At 40.0% G+C, this 20,115-nt stretch overlaps 1 protein-coding gene across 1 annotated transcript; it reads left to right on the forward strand.

Moving 5' to 3' along the window:
• The first annotated feature begins 922 nt into the window (after positions 1-922).
• On the forward strand, positions 923-18,909 carry HACD1 (3-hydroxyacyl-CoA dehydratase 1). The gene is made up of 7 exons (XM_032880894.1): positions 923-1,245; positions 9,688-9,805; positions 9,991-10,009; positions 10,086-10,174; positions 13,110-13,231; positions 17,059-17,237; positions 18,733-18,909. Exons 1-7 carry the CDS (start codon positions 989-991, stop codon positions 18,813-18,815), a joined length of 867 nt encoding a protein of 288 aa, XP_032736785.1. The 5' UTR covers positions 923-988; the 3' UTR covers positions 18,816-18,909.
• Positions 18,910-20,115: the final 1,206 nt, after the last annotated feature.

Raw genomic sequence — 20,115 nt, forward strand, 5'->3', positions numbered from 1 at the left:
CTTCAGACCCTTAAGGCATTTATTTGGGTGATTTAAGTGTGGGTGATTTATATGGGTGATTTTTAAGTGTGAGACTTGCATCTCATGACAACCCATGACATAGGTTTATAAATTATTTCCAATGAGGAAACTGAGGCAATAGATAAGTTTAGGTGCCCAAGTTCACAAGCTAGTCTTAACTGTGGTGGAACCAGGAGTTTGGGGTTTGAATTTCAGTAATCTGACTCCCGATCCTGTCTTCCCAGCTGTGTGCTTTAAGGGGAAAGAGGAGAGAGCTGTTAGGAGAAAGCATGGGTATTTGAAGGAAGATACAAAAGGAAAGGGGTAGAGTGGAGACCAGTGGGATCCTGCGGAGGAAAGGGTTCTTGTCAGCCCTTATTTGTAGGTTGCCTACATCTGCTCAAACTTTTGTCCTTTGGTATCTTCTCATGTCCTCTTTTCTCCAGCTTCCCTCCAGCATCCAGACACTACGCTGCACTGCAGTCAGTGATGTCTTCAGAACACTGGCTCCGGGGAATCCACGCAAGTGAGGCTGTTCTACCGTAGTCGTCCTGTAACGCCCCGCTGGCCGGTAAAAGTGAAACAGACTGAAGCGGGCGACTCTTCCCCAGAAGGTCTTAACGCGTTCTTAGCGGGGAGATCCCACTACCCGTCCTCCCTTCCACAAATTACCGTCCCAAAGGCTGGGCGGGACCGCTCCAAGTCCAGGTGCGTTCGGTCCGTCCCGACTAAATGCACCAGCCTGGGGCAGGTCGCCAGCGCCCGAGACGTCCCAGCTAGAGACGCCGACAGCTTTCCGTGGGAGCGGAAACCACGCAGCCGCCTCGAGACTGCCCCCGGGCCGGCTCCCAGGCGGGGCAGCCGGATCCCCGCGCCGCGCGCGCTCCCGAGGGCCGGGGGCGGGGCGGCGGGGGCGGCGGCCGGGGGCGCCCGCTCCTCCCCCTGCGGGCGGCCCGGCTGGCTGCGCCGAGCCCCCTGCGCGCGGCACATGGGGCGCCTGACAGAGGCGGCGGCAGCGGGCGGCGGCGCTTCAGCGGCGCGCTCGGCGGGGCCCTCTCCCACTCCCCTTCCCCTGTCTTCCACCTCCCCCGGGTGCACGGCCACCATGGCGTCCAGCGAGGAGGACGGCACCAACGGCGGCGCCTCGGAGCCGGGCGAGGAGAAGGAGGCCACCGGCAAGAGGAGGCGCCTCGGCTTGTTGGCCACTGTCTGGCTCACCTTCTACAACATCGCCATGACCGCGGGGTACGTGCGCAGAGAGGGGCCCTCTCCTCCCTCCACCCCCCTCCCCGCGGTGCTGCCCCCCGACATTCAGCGCTCGGGGCGCCGGCGGGGCTGGGGCCCTCGGGGCTGCGGGGAGGGCGGCGAGCGGGTAAGGCGCTCCGGGTGCGGGCAGCGCGGGGCCGCGGGGTGGGCGCGGCGCGGAGAGGGGGCGCGGGTGGCGGCCGTGGGGGAGGGGCGCGGGCGCCGCCGCGGCCGCGGGTGTTGAATGGAGCGGAGTGGAGCGGGGCCGACGAGTGGGGCGAGCGGGGCGGGCGGGGAGCGGGGGGGTGCCGGGGCCCTGCTCGCCGGGCATTGCCTAATACGGTGCACGGCGTGGCGCGGCGGCTCGGGGCGCGGGCCGGAGGTTAAGTATAGACCTGGGCAGGAATGCGGGGCCGACCCGCGGGGGAGGTGGCTTCGGCGGGGCCGCCCCGGGCGCCGCTGCCTGCCGCTGCTGTTGAAGAAACGCCTAGTGCCGCGGCCCCGGAGCCGGAGCTGTCCGGCCGTGGCCCCCGCGGTGCACTTCCTCGTGCTGCAGATCGCTGGGCAGAGTTCGGAACTGTTAATGTCACCACGAGTTTTGGCTTTTGATTTTTTTTTTTTTTTCTTGAGCCCCAGAGCTTCTTACTTGGGACGATATTTTACAAACCCTGCTGTATCAGAGCATGGCACTCGTGTCCAGCATCTTTACCGCCCCGTGCTTCGTGACTGATATCCCGTACTTTTATTTGACTTTGAGTATGACTTAGAAAAATAAGGTTACACAGTGACTGTCGCTCTTCAGAGAGACGTCAAAATGAATTGTGTGTCGACGGCTTTTCAAGACCAGTTGGGAAATTGCTCTTCTGTTTCTAAATTGCATTGTCATTTTGAAAAGCTACTTGTTCATTATCACATGAGGTATTATTAATCTATATAAATGTAGGGGATCTTTTAATATCTTAAACTTACTCCAGGACTTATAGAAAAGAATAAATGGTTTGACCCAGTACTGAATACTTATTGTGTGTTTAGTGTAATCCTGAATACCAAATACAGTTCGCAAAAAATACATTTATTGAGGATTTGCTATGTGTCAGGTAATGTGTTGATTACTTTAGATGTACTATTTCATTTTTGGTTCTTTTCCCTCCTGGGAGGGGTACATGATGTCACATTTGAGGGATTAGGAAACTGAGGCGCAAACAGGTTATTTGCTCAAGATCATTCAACCAGCAGGTGTCAGCCTTGGATTTCAGCCTAGACAGTCTGACTCCAGAGACGTGCTGCTGCTTTTTACGCTTTACTGAATTTTATAATCTCGAAGAAGAAAAGTAATATATTTGGAACAACTGGAGAACAATCAAGTACCCACCTTGGGCTGCTGTCTTTAGCCACAGTGAAAACTGAAAGAATTTTCTCTCCTGTGATAGTCTTACCCAGTTTTTGGAACATTTTTGGAATACCTGCTGTTTGTTAACTGGTTTGCTGTCCCTTTGCTTTCCAGTCCACTCTCCCTTTTGAAAACCAGGTTAACCTTTTAAAAGTGAAAATCAATGCATAACTCTAGTTTAAAGCCTTCGGTGACTCCCTATTACCTCCACTGTAATCTAAGGGATTTAGGCTGTTGGTCATTCAAGGGCCTTTGTAATAAACTCCCTAATTCTCCTTACACGTCTTTTGTATTTGAAATCAACTGTAACTCATAATGCGGGCAAGGCACCATGCATTTTTATTTTCATGCCTCTTTCTCCGTTCTTGCTCAGGACTTTCACTCTTTGTGTGATATCCTTCTTGTTCCTCATATGACTTCTTAATCAAGCCATCTTCTTTGAAGCTTTCTAGTTCTTCTGCCCCATCTGGAGCAGAATTTGTATTCTCACACTTCATTCCTATCTTTCCTACCTGCCCAGCAAATTACCGGGTATCTGAAACTTATCTATCTCCCTGCCTATATTGGGAAGGTCTCTTGTCATTTTCACCTCTGTTTAAAAGCAGAGGTGACCAAAATGGAGTAATCCATATAACTCTTTGGAGGCCTTTAGAGGCTTTAAGATTTGAAAAAGATGGGACACCTGGGTGGCTCAGTGGGTTAAGCCACTGCCTTTGGCTCAGGTCATGATCTCAGGGTCCTGGGATCTAGTCCCGCATTGAGCTCCTTGCTCTGCAGGGAGCCTGCCTCTCTCTCCGCCTCTGCCTGCTTGTGTGCTTTCTCTCTTTCTCCTTCTGACAAATAAATAAATAAATAAATAAAATCTTAAAAAAAAAAAGATTTGAAAAGGAATAGGATTGAAATATGTGGACAGTAGATATTTCGAGTGAATTCAAGTGAATATTTCGAGTAAATTCTAGCAATAGGCATGAGATACAAGAAAGCCCGGTATATTTTCTTGATCTAATTGGAGGGTGGTGTTGGAGAACAGATGTAAGTAAGGTTGTAGTGTGGAAAGTGGTAGGTGAACCAAGGTATACATTAATTAGTATGGATAGCGGAGGGTTAGCTGAGGTTCTTTTTGTCCATTTAACTTATTGTTTTTCTCTTTTAGCAGAACTTTGAAGTATATTAAGCTTTTGTAATAGTTTTGAAAACAATAAAATAATAGATAAGTATTTACATAGATGTAAAAAAAGAACTTGCTTAATTTTATAAGCTTAGCATGACATTTTGTTTTTTATCTTTTATGTGAATATCTTCATTCAGATAGCATTTATCCCCATTATGCTATTATTCCTCTGGCCTGCTTTATTTTTGTCATTGCACTTATTGCCTTATAACTGTACAATGTATTTTACTAATTCATATTGTTGCTTATTGTCTGTCATGTCCCTCATTCGAGTGTAAGATCCTAAATGCATCTTAAAGAGGATTGCAGCTAGGGTATCTGTTCTATTATATATTCTATTTTCACCTAATAATCTACCAAATATTTCTGCATAGTTTTCATAAATATATTCTTTCGTGGCTACATAAGAGTGTATAGAGTTAATGTACAATAATGGATTAACTCATTCCCCTAATGACATTTTGCTTTTATTTGTTTCTGTTGAATAGTTACTTAGGATGAATTCCCAGGAGTAGGATTACACCTTTAAAAGATGTGAGGATTTTTGTGGTACTTGTTCATAATAGGTATGTGACCAGAGAAGTAGTTCTCCCTCCATGTCTCTCTCTCTCTTGGTAGTGGTGGTGTTGCTGTTGTTTCTTTTCAGGACTTTTGAACCCGTATGTGTCAAATGCATTGTCTTATGTCTTATAAGATAAATATTTTAGGCTCCGTCCTTGAAGAAGTGTAACCAGGGACATTTATATATTGCAATAAAAGACAGAGTGCGTGCGTGCTTGACAGAGGTGATAGGTCAGACAGGTAGGGGGAGTCAGAGAAAGCTCCGTGGTGATCATAGCATTTCAACAGAGCTTTGAAGGATGAGTAGGATTTGATAGGCAGGGATGAGAAAACAGTGTGAGTTAGGGTACAGAGATAAGGCATTCCTAGACATGTTGTTGAGGCAGTAGCAAGTGGGCCTGAAGTGTAGGGGGGAGATGATGCTGGAGGAGGAGCATGGACCACTCTGCACAGGGCCTTAAGTGCCTTGCTAACATGTTTGGATTTTAATCTGTATAGAGTACAGTAAGGCTTGTTAAAGTCTATGCTTCACCCCTTTTTTGCTGAGTAGCCTCAGATAAGTTACTGAAACACTCTGACCCTGAGTTTTCTTATCTGTTAATTGGAACAACACACTGCTTTGCTAGATTATTACAAAGAATAAAAAGATCATGGATATGAAGTGATCAGCAGGGTGATTGACACCAAGAGAGAAGCTATTGAAGATATTTTCAGAGTATACATTGTGTGAGTTATTAGAACACCAAACTCAAGGGGCTGGCATATACATTTCCCAGCCTGTGAGGAACAGACATATATTTTATCCCTGAGGAGGGTAGATCCCATGTATGGACTCATTTATCCAACTTGCTTATCCGTTCATCTGTTGGGGGACATTTTGGTTCTTCCAGTTTGGAGCTATGACAAAGCTATGAGTATTCAGGTACAAGTCTTTGGACTTAGACTTCATTTTTCCGAGGTGAATGTCTGTGAGTGGAATGGCTGGGTCATACGGTAGTCGCATTCTTGATTTAAGAAACTATCCAGACTTTTCCAGAATGATTGTACCATTTTATCCCTGTGGGCAATGAATGAGAGCAGCTGTACATCGTCACCAACACTTGGTATGGTCAGTGCTTGTAGTTTTAGATGTTCTAATAGGTGTGTTATGTTATCTCATTGTGATTTTATTTTGCATTTCCCTAGTGACTAACGACACTGAACATCTTTCCATGCATTTATTTACCAATTGTGTATCTTTTTTGGTAGAGCATCTGTTCATATCTTTCACCTTTTTTTTAAATGAGGTTGTTTGATTTTTCTTTTACTGAGTTCTGAGAGTTTTTTTTAAAAATATAGTATGCATATAGGTCTTTACCAGATATGTGATTTATAAATATTTTCTCCTAGTTATGGCTTGGTTTTAGTTTCATCACAGTGTCTCTCAAAGAGAAGGTCTTACTCTTCATGAAGTCCAAAAAACCAGATTTTTTTCTTTCATGAACCTTTCAGCTTAACTGAAAAAAAACGTTTTTTTCTTTCATGAACCTTTCAGCTTAACTCCACTGGCACAAGTGTCTATGTGCAGTACATTGAAACACATATTGGCTGCTAACAAAGTTTCAGTTTAGTCTAGGAAAGGAAGCTTGGGGGTGTCAATGAACAGTGTATGAAGGTATGGATGGTATGAATGTGAGAGGCCATCTCTGGGCGAGCCTCCACATGGTTACTTTATCGGACATGTCAAGAAGAAATGGTAACGTTAGAATATCAACATTATTCAGTAACTGCTGAAATAATGGCTCTGGGCAATGATCAGCAGTAAGCTAACACTGCAAACAAAAGGGACGATTAGAAATTACATGCTCTTCAGGGAAGCACACAACATAACTTAGGAATTAGCTTCAAATGTGAATCTGTCTGATCAAGGATGTGGAACTAACTGTCAACTTCACAGGAAATATGGGGGACAGAAGAACATAATAAGTGACATGTGGGTAACTTTGCAGGACAAACCACTCAGTGTCATCAACAAAGAAAAAAGAGAGGGAAAGAGAGATGAATGGAGAGAGGGAGGGAGGGGAAACCTATAGATTAAGAGTTATGAAAGACATAGCAACTAGTTACAACATATAAACTTTATTTCAATCATGATTTTTAAAAATTATGAGACAATTGAGGAAATTTTTATCCTGACTATGTTTTGTGATCTAAGATTTTTTACCTGGGATGGTGGTATTATGGTAAGGTCTATTAAAAGCAATCCTCTTATTAGGAATCAAACTATAGAATGTATGAGATTTCCTTCAAGATTATGAGGGGAGGGGATGGTGAGGAAAGAACTGACTTTGGAAGCTATAGGATTGTCCGTAAGATGATAATGCTTGAAGCTGGGCAGTGGGCTCTGGAGGTTCCGTATGCCATTCTCTGTATCATTGTGTCTGTGCGAAGTTGTTCATAATTCATATCTAAAAAGAAATATTGGAACAAAACCAGAAGATACAAATGTAGATAACCAAGTTCTTTATGGAGCTGGTTGTCTCCAAGAAACCTCAGGGGGAAAAGAAGCCCCCGAAACAGCCAGAGGAAAGAACTCCTCCTTCCATAAGATTTTTCAGAGTCATCATGGCGTAATGCCATGGCAAGCAGACCCTGTGTTTAGTGAGTTATGGCTCATACCTCCTGGTACAGCACTGCATTGTTTTCTCTACTTACTAATTTAATAGTTCCTTGAGACAAGAACTAAGTCTTATTTATTTCTAATTTCCCAACACTCCCTGGCTTAGCAATAAATGTTGAACATGGAGATGAATGAATAAAGAAATGAATTAAGCTAACAAGCAAACAATCTTTGACATATAAAGCACATGTTTATATATTTTCCAAAGAAAGTACTTTCTCAAGGACTGAGCATATCTCTCTGGGTTCATATTTGGGTAATCAGTTGCTCTGGCCTATTTTTTAAAAACAGTTGCAGAAGCTCTACTTGCTTTTGCATTTTTAGAAAAAGGATAATTACTAAACCAATGAATGTAGAAAGTGCAAAGTTAGTTAAATGTAGGGCCCCTATGGAAAGACTTTGTCATCCCATTGCGATGGTGGACTTAGTGAACACTCATTAGTCTAGATTAGCTCCTGGCCACAGTGACTGAAAAACAGATGAGAAGTTAGGATAGATGGCTCTGCGGTCCTTCTAACACTACCGGGAGTGTTAATTTCTTTTATTTTCGAACAAGTTAATAATTGGTATGATCTTTCACTATACTAGGTGGTACAACACTACCACCTATAGGAAGGACAACAGTAAAATTTGTTACCACGTTATAATACGTGGATTTTTATATCTTGCTATTTAAAAATATAGAAAAGTTGCCATCTAAATGAATCCTTTGATGAATTCTTTGGTAGGGTAATAATGAGCTCTCAAAGTGATCTTTTTTAAAAGTCTGGTTTGGATTTTTCTTAAAAAAGACAAGTGTATGAAAATGTTGATTTAACTATCTTGATATGCTTTTTTTTTTTATCATTAGTATGGGGACTTAAAATTGAAGACGGTAAAATCGTAACATTTTAAGGAAGACATCTAAAATGTCACCCAGATTAGCCCAGTACAGAATTCAGTGTTGGCCTGTATATGGGATGAAGCCATTGTTTGGACCACATATGGGATGAAGCTGTCAGTTGAATCCAGTAAAGCCAGGGTATTGTGGAGCGAAAATAGCATGGGGGGTTGGGAGATGTCACAGGACTTATTTCTACCTAGACTGTTGACTTTAAGACTTAGGATAAATCTTGATGTCTCTGCACGGTGACTGTCTCATCTATAACAGTGACCCTCAGACCTTTTTGATAGCACACTACTATTGGTTAAAAATATTTGAGCACAATTCTCTTGATAACTTTGAAGATTTACCTGTAATTCAAATATAGTGAATAGTGTGATTAATAATATCCCAGGGCACACCTACATGTGTGTAGCCAAACCAGTACAGCATCGTGGTTCAAGAACATAGACTCTGAGCTCATTGGTGGGTTTACATCTCAGCTGTCTGGCTCTGTGACCTCTTCTGCCTGTTTCCTCAGCAGTGAAATAGGATAATAGCCGTCCCTACCTCACAGGGATTTTGTGAGCATGAAATATTAATATGCTAAATGTGCATTTGGAACATTGAAAGCGTTCTGAAAGTACACGCGTTATTATCGCTGTTGTTGGTATCATTAACATTTCCATCTTTGGAAGGTCTTGCTGACAATTTCAGATTTTACCTGACTTCTTACCACCCCTCATAGGAACGTCCTTGCTTTCCCCCTCATTGTGTGCTGAGGAGGAGTGGAAGTGCCCAGAAGAGAAGCTCTAGCCTCCGTCTTCTCTTGACCTTGTTGACCATGTTCATCATATTTCATCTGTAGCTCGTTTGTGGGAAAACTCTAAACTGTCCATTTTATGAGGGTTCTTTAATTAAAAAGTTAAAACTGTGTAATGGTGTTATCATTCATAAATCCATGTAACTAGATGTTTTGAAGCCCACTGAATTAAAAAAGCCTAGAGTAGCTACTCATTTCCATGGGTGTGTTACTAAGGATTTTAAGAAGTTACAGATGGCATAACTTTTTGAAACTTGAAAGTGCTCTTGTAATTGTGAAGGAAACTAGAAAAAAAAATGAACTCTCATTAGTGTCTCTGGCAGATTGAGTGTAGGGTGAGAAAGCCAGTCTCCATAGGCGTACCTTGCGTGTGAAATGCTGGTCGTCACAGCACAGAACCTCTTTGTCGTGTAGAAGTAGAAGTTGAAAAGGAAAGGCATATGCATTTTGTCCTTTTTGTAAAGCAAACTCTTTGAAAGTAGGCCCATATCTGACCTATATGTATGCCCTTCTGTGGCACAATGGTTGTTATTGTTTAGTGCAAATTCTAAAGAAAAGAATTACTATGAAATATTTTTACTTACACTTACATGTAAATATATACCATATATTTGTCTAAGTACATACTTACACACTCACAGCTTTTTACCTTAAGAAATATTTGTATAATTATGAAATACTTTCTAATAACCTCATTTGGGGTACATCATTTCTTCAGTCAGTCTGCTGAAACCAAACATGGAACAGACATCGTTTGACATTTGAATCTAGTTGATCTCCGATATGTTCTCTTTATCCCCTTGAAGAGTCAATGTAAAAACAATGCCATTTCTTCCTGTAGGTTTTGTTAAATAGAATAATGAACTGAGAACATAATAAAACAACATATGATTATATAAATTATGCCATTTCTTTTCAGGAAGATCATTGGTATTCATTTTGATAGAACTTTATAAAATACCTTTCTTTCTTTTAGGTGGTTGGTTTTAGCTATTGCCATGGTACGTTTCTATATGGAAAAAGGAACACACAAAGGTTTATATAAAAGTATTCAGAAGACACTTAAATTTTTCCAGACATTTGCCTTGCTCGAGGTAAGTTTTCAATGATGCTGTTTTCTATTGTTGTAATATTTATTTGGAAAAATTATTTGCTGAACAAAATCAGTCTTATTTTGCCAATGACATCCACCTATGGATTTGTAGAAAACCGGTGTTCACAGGGGTTTATTTTATGTTGCATGTTATTGACTTGTGATTTTTTCTTTATTTACTTACAGATAGTCCACTGTTTAATTGGTAAGTTTCTGATTTAATTTTTATTGTCGGTGTGAATTGCCTTTAGGGAAATGGTTGACTTATTTTTCTCTTTAAGGAATTGTACCTACTTCTGTGATTGTGGCTGGGGTCCAAGTGAGTTCAAGAATCTTCATGGTGTGGCTCATTACTCACAGTATAAAACCAGTAAGTGACACTAACGTGTTCTCTTCACAAGCCTTCAGGAAAGTTTTTTTTATTAATAGGAATCTAAGATACTAACATCGCTATATTGCAGGGAGCAGAACCACTAGACAAAAAAAGGGCTGGGTTTGGATCTAAGTGTGATTGTACATTGACTTAGTGCATTAGTAGAATGACCTTGAAACACAAGCAAACTAAATATTTATATCCATAATCTATTCTCCTCTGATGTTTCCCAGTTTTTAAAGTGAATACTCATATTCTGTCAAATAGTTAACTGAAAATTTTCTATTGATGTGTATTCTCTTTGATTATGTATTGAAGTTGCCACAATAAACAGTGTATTTTTCCTCATTAACCATGGAGTGTTGTAGCAACAGGCATAAAAAGCAAATAGAGTTCTGTAGATCTGAGCAAATGGAAAGACTAAATGAAAAGTTGGAAGGGCTGGGGAACTTAGGGAAATTAGCATATTATTTATTGAGGCATGACAGGAGACAGACCTGAATCTAATTAATGGCCTAAACTCTTCTAGACAAACAAACACCATGCTCACTATGTCAAGACACTGGGCCTTTTAAACCCGTGACAGAAACATTTCCCAGATGGGCCCTTCTGACCTTCTGACAGCCTTCGGCATCTCCTGTCTACTTGAGGACAGATCTCTGGCCTCCTTTCCATTCCTGAGATGCCTTTCTTGTCCCTCGTCTGCTTGAAATGATACCTTAACTCCCTTCCCTTGTCTGTGAGACATACTGGCCTCTGTCCACGCAGGGACAGATCACTGCTCTTCCGCTCTCCCACCACTCTGCACGGTAGCCTCTCCGGACCAGTGTCTTTCACTCAACTCTCTCAGTGCATCTGGCCCCTCACGGCTGACCGCCGTGCCCTGAGCTGTGAGTGTGTGCCACGCAGAGAGCCAGACTTTGTGTTCAGATTGCCACGTAGTTTAAAAGCAGGCAGTCCCCATAAACAGAATAAAAGAAAGTCTGTTCCAGACAGTGAGCAAATATAATAGCTGGGCCGGGACTGCAAAAAGTCTGAAGACTGAGGAAGAAGAAAGACAAGACAGGGTGGGCCGGCATCCACTGTGGAAAGAAGTGAGAGAGGATCTAATGGGTTGCTAGCCCCCAAGAGAAAAAAGACCCATCTGCTCTTTTTTTAATCCTCGAAAGGATCTCTGTATTAGTATTACTATTTAGTTTTTTCCAACAATAGTTTCCCACTGGTACCTTTCTACCCCTCTTTAACTAACTCAGCCAACATTTATTGAGTGCCTTCTGTACACTTGACACTGTGCTTGTGTCTGGCTTTACAAGAGTGGATAGGGCCATTTCAGCTCTTTGCGTACTGGTTGTTGGGAAGTGGGTGCTGGTCATACAGACGTTGACTCCTTCAGCAAATACTGATCGCACAACTCTTCTAGCCTGAGGCTATGCTAGGGATCTGGCGGTTAATGATACGAATATGGTCGCTTCCTTGTGGATCCTGTAAGTGGGAGCAGCGGTAAACAAGTAGTTACATAAGTACAGTTGACCTTGAACAACCTGCATTTGAACTGCACGTGTTCATTCATACTCAGAATTTTTTCTTTTTATAATTTTTTTCCTGATAATTAGAATACTATAAGTATTTTCTCTTACGATATTGTAAATGACATTTTCTTTTCTCTAGCTTGCTTTATTATAAGAATGCCATATATAATACATAGAACACACAAGATATGTGTTATTCAGATGTTTATAGGTTATCGATAAGGCTTCTGGTCAACAGTAGACTATTAGTTGTTGAGTTTTGGGGAGTTAAAACTTAAAATTTAAATACAGGCTTTTTGGCTATGCAGCAGGGATTGGTGCCCCAACCCCCACATTCTTCATGGTCAACTGTAATTGTTTCATTATGTTAGTGTTAGTGCTTTGAAATAAGAGACGAATACATATTACAGTGTACCTGGGGACTTAGCCTGACTGAGGGAGGTAAGGAGTGTGTAAGGAGAGCACTGATAGATACCCAAGAGTCAGGCAGACAGACTTTCATACAAACTGGCAGGTGTTACAGTACAGATATGATCAAGGAAAGTGAGCAAATTACAGCTCAGGACGAAAGGAAGAGTTTGGGGAAAGTTGTCTAGAGGGCGTAATGCTTTAGCTGGGTCTTAAAGGGTGAGAAAGGATTTTCCATGGGAACTAAAAAGGGAGTAAGTAGCATTATAATTGGAGGGAATGGCATGTGTTAAGATATAAACGTTCAGAGCATGTTATGGAAATAATAGTAAGTTGGTGTCACCAGGGAGAGCTGGTAGTGGGAGGCTGAGAGATTGCAGATGAAGTTGGGAGATTCCAGAGCTCAGATTGTAGAGAACCCTGACTGTGATCCTCTTGTCCTGTTAAGGAATGGGGAGCCAAAGAAGCTTTTAAATCTCAGGATCATTGCTTCCAAATGTGTTTTGGTTTTGCGTTGAGAGAAGACTTCCATCCATGAGGAGAGTAAGAGTGGAGAGGCTATTTAGGAAGCTGTTAGAGTAGTCTGGATGGAGAAGATGGTGAGGCTCCGAATGCAAATGGTGGTCATAGGACAAAAGAGGAGTGGACAGATGCAGTAGCTAGTACTGCAGTTGGCTGGGTACCATCAGACGACCATAGAAAGCAGACTGTCTAATGGTTCCCATGCTGGTTTTGAGGGGGTGATGTTGTCACAGGATGGTTGAGTTAGCAGCCAGAGCGAAGGCTAAGAAAGAGAAAGCAGTAGAAATTTGACCATTCCTGTGTCTAGGACATATTTGTGTGTTTTCATGAATTACGTAGTGGTGACTCTGTTTTTCTGTCTTGCCTCTGTCTACCCCTGAAATTCAAAGACACATAGTAAAAAATGAGTATATCTTCATGGAGAAAAATGTTCAAGGTTAAACCACACTGTGGATTTCTCTGTGATTCTGCAGATCCAGAATGAGGAGAGCGTGGTGCTTTTTCTGGTCGCGTGGACTGTGACAGAGATCACTCGCTATTCCTTCTACACGTTCAGTCTTCTCGACCACTTGCCATACTTCATTAAATGGGCCAGGTGGCGTCTTGCAGTTTAGTTTCTCACTAGTGCATGTGTGTTTTGTGTGCTGAGCTAACACTAGGGAAGGAAAATTTGTCTTAGCCCATGATGCCAGGATGCTGTTTTCTTAGCTACTAGCAGTGTTGTAACTTCAATTCTAAAGGCTTAATTTAGTGATCAGAGAAAAATCATATTAATATGTATTTTGAGTAGAATTAGTGCCAGACAAGTTGTGTCAATATCCTCACATAACCTGAATTGGTCACTCATTTTTCTTTGAAAGCAAAACGTACATTTTTTTAAAATTATATTAGTTAAACTCTGTGCCAAAAATTTGGCATTTTTTGCATGATTTAAATTATTTTGATAAATAATAAGTATAATATAATTATCAATATCAATATATATCAATATATCAGTATCAATATATATATCAATATATATCAATTATCAATATAATTATTGATAAAATATAATTAATGATAAAATAATTGAATTATTTTGATAATTAGTATCTACAATCCTTTTTCATTACCCATATATTATACTTGTTGAAATATAATGGACTATAGAATATATTAAAAGATCCAAAATGAAGGGGAAAAAGACCTTTTGAACTGCTTATAATCCTCCTCCATGAAGATAATCACTGTTAATTATATTTATACTCAGACTTTTTTTTATATGCCTTTGCTCCTTTTTAGACATTTGTGGCTTATCATTTTGTTTATTGAACTGCTTCAGAATTATAATTTTTTTTTTAAGATTTTATTTATTTATTTGACAGAGAGAGATCACAAGTAGATGGAGAGGCAGGCAGAGAGAGAGAGGGAAGCAGGCTCCCTGCTGAGCAGAGAGCCCGATGTGGGACTCGATCCCAGGACCCTGAGATCATGACCTGAGCCGAAGGCAGCGGCTTAACCCACTGAGCCACCCAGGCGCCCCAGAATTATAATTTAAGCTTAAACCTATTGTCTCTCATAAGGAGGCTGCGCTCCCATTTCTATGTTAGGTTGGTTTTATTCTTACCATAACCGAGCATCTTTTCACTTTGAGCGATTGGGCTTTTCACATGGTTGGCAGTTTGCCGTGTTGCTGGACTAATCCTAGAATGAATCTCAGTGCGCCTTGAATCTTGCGTGATGGCCTCAGTCTTCCGGACCTCCAGCACCTTTGAAAATACTAACTCCTACGACAGTCTCTTCACTTGCTGCATTTGTAGAACTTATTTGAGAAAGATAATAGTCTTTAATGTTTCGTCTGTCTGCCTTTCGGAATGCACCATGCATGTATTGACTTTCTGGAGAAGTTGAAAACATGCTTAAATTTGCTGTTTAGAAATCCTTTGTCAATTGAACTAATGTTAAACCAAGTACTCTAAGACCTTTCAACTTTGAAATGCACCTGTTAGCATAACACGTGTCAGTTAATCATAATCACGAGTAATATTTCATGTTAAAAACCTCAAAAGACTCCAACCATCTATATATATTTGTCAGCCTTATTAAAAACTTAAAATAACATCTGTATTTATGTTCAAATGTTGAGGTTGTCATTCTCAAATAAAACTTCACAGTAAGAATGGGTTCTTATTTATATATAGCTGGCCTACTGTGATGGTTTGAATATACTTCCATTCTACTTATGTGTAAGAAGTGTTCCTAGAAAAGCCCACTGAACAGGCACTTGTATGTTGTTATGTTTGATGTTAATTTCCATTTTAATTTCAAAAATGCATCCCCTTCAAAAAATGTTTAGGTAACAATTAAGAACCTTTAACGAGGAATTCTTTTTCTGAATAGGTAGTTAAATTTCTCATGCTGCCATCAAAACTTACAGAGTGGGTGACATGCAATCTTTCTAAAGTACAAAGCCAGTAAATTATATCATTTGCTATCATTGCATTAAAAATAATCAGTGGCTGAAGGTTTCAAACTACTTTAGTCTAGGAGTGATACGCTTTTTTCTGTTTAAGAACAATGCTTCCAGAAAAATCACTGGAGAGTCACATAAAGTTTAAAAACTCCATAAATAAGTTTGGATGTTTTACTCGAAAAGGGATATAAAATGTTCAGTTATCTGATTTTTTAATTGAGTTAGGAAATTAAGATTGGAAAAGAGTGATTTAAATAATACACGAATAACTATACTACTAGTAGTAAGAAAGCAGATGATCTACCCATGGCAAGGAGGAGATAAACAGGTACAATAAAAGGATCATTGGTCTTTCCATTCGCCACTGAATCTATTTTGGCAAATGATTCTGTTCCCACACCATGTCTTACCCGTGTATATCCTTGACATACAGGAATAAGGTGATTTTTAAGTTGTCTCCAAGTTTCTGCTGTACTGATAAATTTAACATTTCTTTACAAATATCTTAATGCCAACAAAATGATGAAATAAAATACGGATTAATTGATTTCTGTCTTTTTCTACCAACAATTTAACCTTTATTTTGGTAACTGCCTTTGAGAGAAATGATTTTCTTCAGTGGAGAAATGTTGCTACCTTGGATCCTTGAAGTTGTTCTTGCTGGAGGCCCACAGAGACTCATAGAGCCTTGCCCTCACATAGGCATGAGTAATGGCTGGCCTACTGTGTGTTAGAGACCTTGCCACAGCCCAAATGAACAAACTGTGATTTTGGATTTTGAATAGAACTTTCTTAGCTATCTTAAGCAAACTGTTCCTTTAATGTGGGAATTTTGGAAACAGTTTCTCTTACCTGTTCTGTTAAGAGAACAGTTTTAGATAATATATTCATTAGTAGTTGCTGATACTTTAGTATTATTTATATATTAGATATACCAAATATATGAATATGTATAAATATATATTTAGTAGTATTATGTCAGTTTTCTGAAATAGTAATTAACTGTCTTTTAATTAGTAACCACAAAGGGATTTCCAAATGCTTCCAAGAACCACTTTGGTAATTTCGAGATTTAGATATAAAATTAGGATCATAACTGGTCTTTTTTTTTTTTTAAGATTTTATTTATTTGACAGAGACAGTGAGAGAGCATAAGCAGGCAGAGCAGCAGAGGGAGAGGGAGAAACAGGCTTTCTACTGAGCAGGGAGCCTGATGCGGGGCTGGATCCCAGGACCCCGGGATCATGATCTGAGCCAAAGGCAGTTGCTTAACCAACTGAGCCACCCAGACATAACTGGTCTTTTAAAGCACAGCACTTGATCAATAAATGACTAGCTGAAGGGGGAAAAAAAAACAAAAAACAACATTCAGTTTGATTCCAGGTGTCAAAGAAGTTACCCTTACAGTGTCTTATAATACTTATAGGTGCTTTATAATGTATTATTTACAACACTTATGTCCTTTCCAATATAAAACCACACACATATACATTGTTAACACATATACCATTATTTCAGTACTGTAAAGTAAGTTGACTTCTTATTTTATTAAGATTTTGCCATCTAAAATGGAAACTGCTATGAGAAGAAAGGAGGATAATTAAAACAATAAACAAGTGATTAAGGTGCCTGGGTGGTTCAGTTCATTAAGCAGCTTAACCATCTTAACCCAGATCCCAGGGTTCTGGGATCAAGCCCTGCACTGGGCTCCCTGCTCAGCAGAGAGCCTGCTTCTCCCTCTCCCTCGGCCTACTGCTCTGCCTACTTGTACTCTCCATCTTTGTGTCAAATAAATAAAACCTTTAAAAACAAAAACAAACAAATGATTAAAATAGAAAAAAATTAACCTGTGAGGGGCACCGTAAATATGTGTATTTTTAAGTTTAAAGACAGTAGTAGCAAAAGAACGATAATGTCAAATCCAGTCATTATTTTAGAAAAATAATTCTCTGGGATCTGTCTTTCTCCAGATATAATTTTTTTATCATCTTATATCCCGTTGGAGTTGTTGGTGAACTTCTTACAATATATGCTGCCTTACCATACGTGAAGAAGACAGGAATGTTTTCAATAAGACTTCCGAATAAATACAATGTCTCTTTTGACTACTACTATTTCCTTCTTATAACCATGGCCTCATATATACCATGTAAGTATATGGTCATTAGTACTTTGATTTAGCATAAGCAGTGAGTATTTTTGTAAAGTATGATCGCTAGTTTAATAAGCAAGGAGACGTGATGGCTTACAAATACATCAAAACCTCTGCTCAACCCCACGTTTATTCATAATTTTAAATAATGGAAGAGTTGAGCGAGTCAAAAAGGACTCTTAAAGTTACAAGGAAAAAGGTAAGTAAATCAATACAGAGATGATTGCTTTCTCAGAATCATTTAAAGAGAAGCTGAATTACCTTTTTTTTTTTTAAAGAAAAGATAGAGCACACATCAGTGAATTGTTGGCCAGCATTTAGAAACATTTGTCTGAATATAAACATATAGTCCCAGAAAATGTCAGGTCATTTCTGTCTAATCCTTGAGCATACACTTGGAAAAGTTATTTAGTCTTGTGTGTATGTTGCTCTATATACCAGAACATAAGGAAGCCGCTTTTCTTAAGACATTTTGAACTACTCAGCCTTTTCACTAACGTCTCATCACCTTTCAGTAGTTGCCATGAATTGGTGAAGCTCTACTCTCTTCACTTAAATGCCAATAGTGGTTGGTTTTTAGGTCAAATTTTTGATAGTCACTTGCAGGGAACAGGAACGTTTGTGAGGGGCATGGATGAAGCTGGGTTGTGTGGGCTTAGACACCCACATATGTCCATGAGATGCCCTCATGGTACAGGACAGCGGATGGACCCGAGAGAAGGGGGCCAGGCAGTTTTCCTTGCGCCAGAACATTCTGGAACAGCGTCCCAGGTCATTATGAAGATATCTTTATCAGGATACTTAACTTTTAACTTTGGTAAAGAATCCTCAGCATTACAGGCATACCCCAGAGATACTGCAGGTTCAGTTCCGACAACTAAAGCTAACAGTGTAATAAAGTGAGTCCAACCATGGGTTTGTTTTTTTTTTTTCCAGTGCATATAAAAATTATGTTTACATTATACTGTGGTCTCTTAAATTTGTAATAGCATCACTCTGCACACCTTAATTAAAAAACACTTTATTGCTAATAAATGCTCGCCATCATCAGAGCTTTCAGCGAGTCAGTACCACTCATATGACGAGTACAATAATAATAATGAAAAAGGTTGCAATATCCTGAGAATGTAACCCAAAATGTAACACAGATACACGAAGTGAGCACCTGCTGTTGGAAAAACGGGGACAGGAAACTTGTTCTGGGCAGGGTGACCACAAACCTTCAATTTGTAAAGATCGCCATCGAAAGAGGCGAGCCTGGAAACCCCGGAGGCCTGCGGGAGGCCTGCAGAGGGCGGGATACCGGGTGCCGTGTGCGACCTACTGTGTGCGGCCTCTGCGCATGCGCTCTCAGCCTGAGCTCTGACAGCGCGGGGGACAGGAGGCTGCGGGGACAGATGCTGTTCTTGCCCTCAGACTGCCCACGTGGGGGGAGGTTTCTAGTATAAATAATTGTCAACAGCATCCTCCTTTGTTTTCTTTTTTCCATCAGTGTTTCCACAACTCTATTTTCATATGTTACGCCAAAGAAGAAAGGTGCTTCACGGAGAGGTGATTGTAGAAAAGGATGACTAAACCATGCCCCCGAACAAGGTGCTTTTTCCAGAATAACCAGGATTACTTGAGTCCAAGTTTTAATAACAAGAATAAACAACTTTATGAAATACTACAGATTGTATGATTTCTTAGACTATAACGTGAGATGCGGTTTTTGCCAATATTTGTCTTCACATTTTCTGTAAGAACTATGCAATATTTATTACCAACTCCTGGGGAGGTGATGATCCTTAGGAAAATAATTGGGTGTATTACCTGGAGGGGGAAAAACCTTTTTAAAAAAAGTTTCACTAATTTTTTGTTTTTGCAGCATATGCTCCAAGGTTTTTAAATCAATATTTACAAATTAGTTTAATGATTTCACATTATGGTACTTGCTGGTGGTATTTATGTGATATTTATAAATGAAAGTAAATGCAGAATTATAATAACATGTTAATAATGTATTGGTATTTCGTGAACCCAAGATCTGTTTCTTACAAGTTATAAGGCCGTTGATTAATAGTTATTTTGGGACGCATGGACATAATTTGTTTTGATAGGACTTTTGATAGAGATAAAGCAGGTGTATAACAAGAATATTCAAGTAGATATCACAATTGGAAAATCTTTGGATAAATATTTAGGCTGTTAAAATTACATGTACTGCTAAGCAAAGTTATTTTTATTTGCATTAACCTTCAAGGACAACCTTTTCAACTATAAGGATCTTAAGGGATTAGAAAGAATAAGTGTATACTTTGTCTCACTTGTGAAAAAAGAATAACATTGGGTTTGATTATAATGTTATAGTCAGAATTCTGGCTGAGAAAGATTTCTCTATACCTGGAATCATCTAGTAAAAATCATGTTTTGATAATCCCTTGTGGGACTTAGATAATGAAAAGTTTGGCATATGACATAACAGACTCATTTTATTCTGAATTACATTGAATTTCAAGCAAGAAGTCTTATAATAAACCTCTCGTCCATGTGTTTAGCAGACAGTAGATAGACCATGTATTTAGTAGATAGTAGATAGATAGACTGATACTTTAATACTGCTTTTAATTCCTAAGGAAGCCCTTTAAATTTTTTCCCCTTACATTAAGGTATGCTGCTTTACTGACCCAGTTTAGAGAGAATATTAGATGTATAACTTTAAAAGAAAAGGGTTTTTTTTTTTGTTTGTTTATGGTTTTGTTTTGTTTTGCCTATTGCAGATATGGAGGTGGAATTTTGGCTTTCAGTATTCTGTACTGTTTGTGCTTGCAGTCATCATGTAACATTACACTTTTCCAAACTGTTTGTTTTGTGGTACCACCTTCTCAATTTTCTT

This window comes from Lontra canadensis, unplaced genomic scaffold (genome assembly GCF_010015895.1).
Source record: "Lontra canadensis isolate GAN:19392208 unplaced genomic scaffold, GSC_riverotter_1.0 scaffold72, whole genome shotgun sequence".
Taxonomy (NCBI): Eukaryota; Metazoa; Chordata; class Mammalia; order Carnivora; family Mustelidae; genus Lontra; species Lontra canadensis.

Excerpts from the sequence above, each read along its gene's own strand:
- HACD1 (XM_032880894.1), top strand. The coding sequence starts at position 989 with ATGGGGCGCCTGACAGAGGCGGCGGCAGCGGGCGGCGGCGCTTCAGCG. Across the intron at positions 13,232-17,058 it reads TACTTCATTAAATGGGCCAG|ATATAATTTTTTTATCATCT; the intron begins GTGGCGTCTTGC and ends GTCTTTCTCCAG. Across the intron at positions 17,238-18,732 it reads CATGGCCTCATATATACCAT|TGTTTCCACAACTCTATTTT; the intron begins GTAAGTATATGG and ends TTTTTCCATCAG.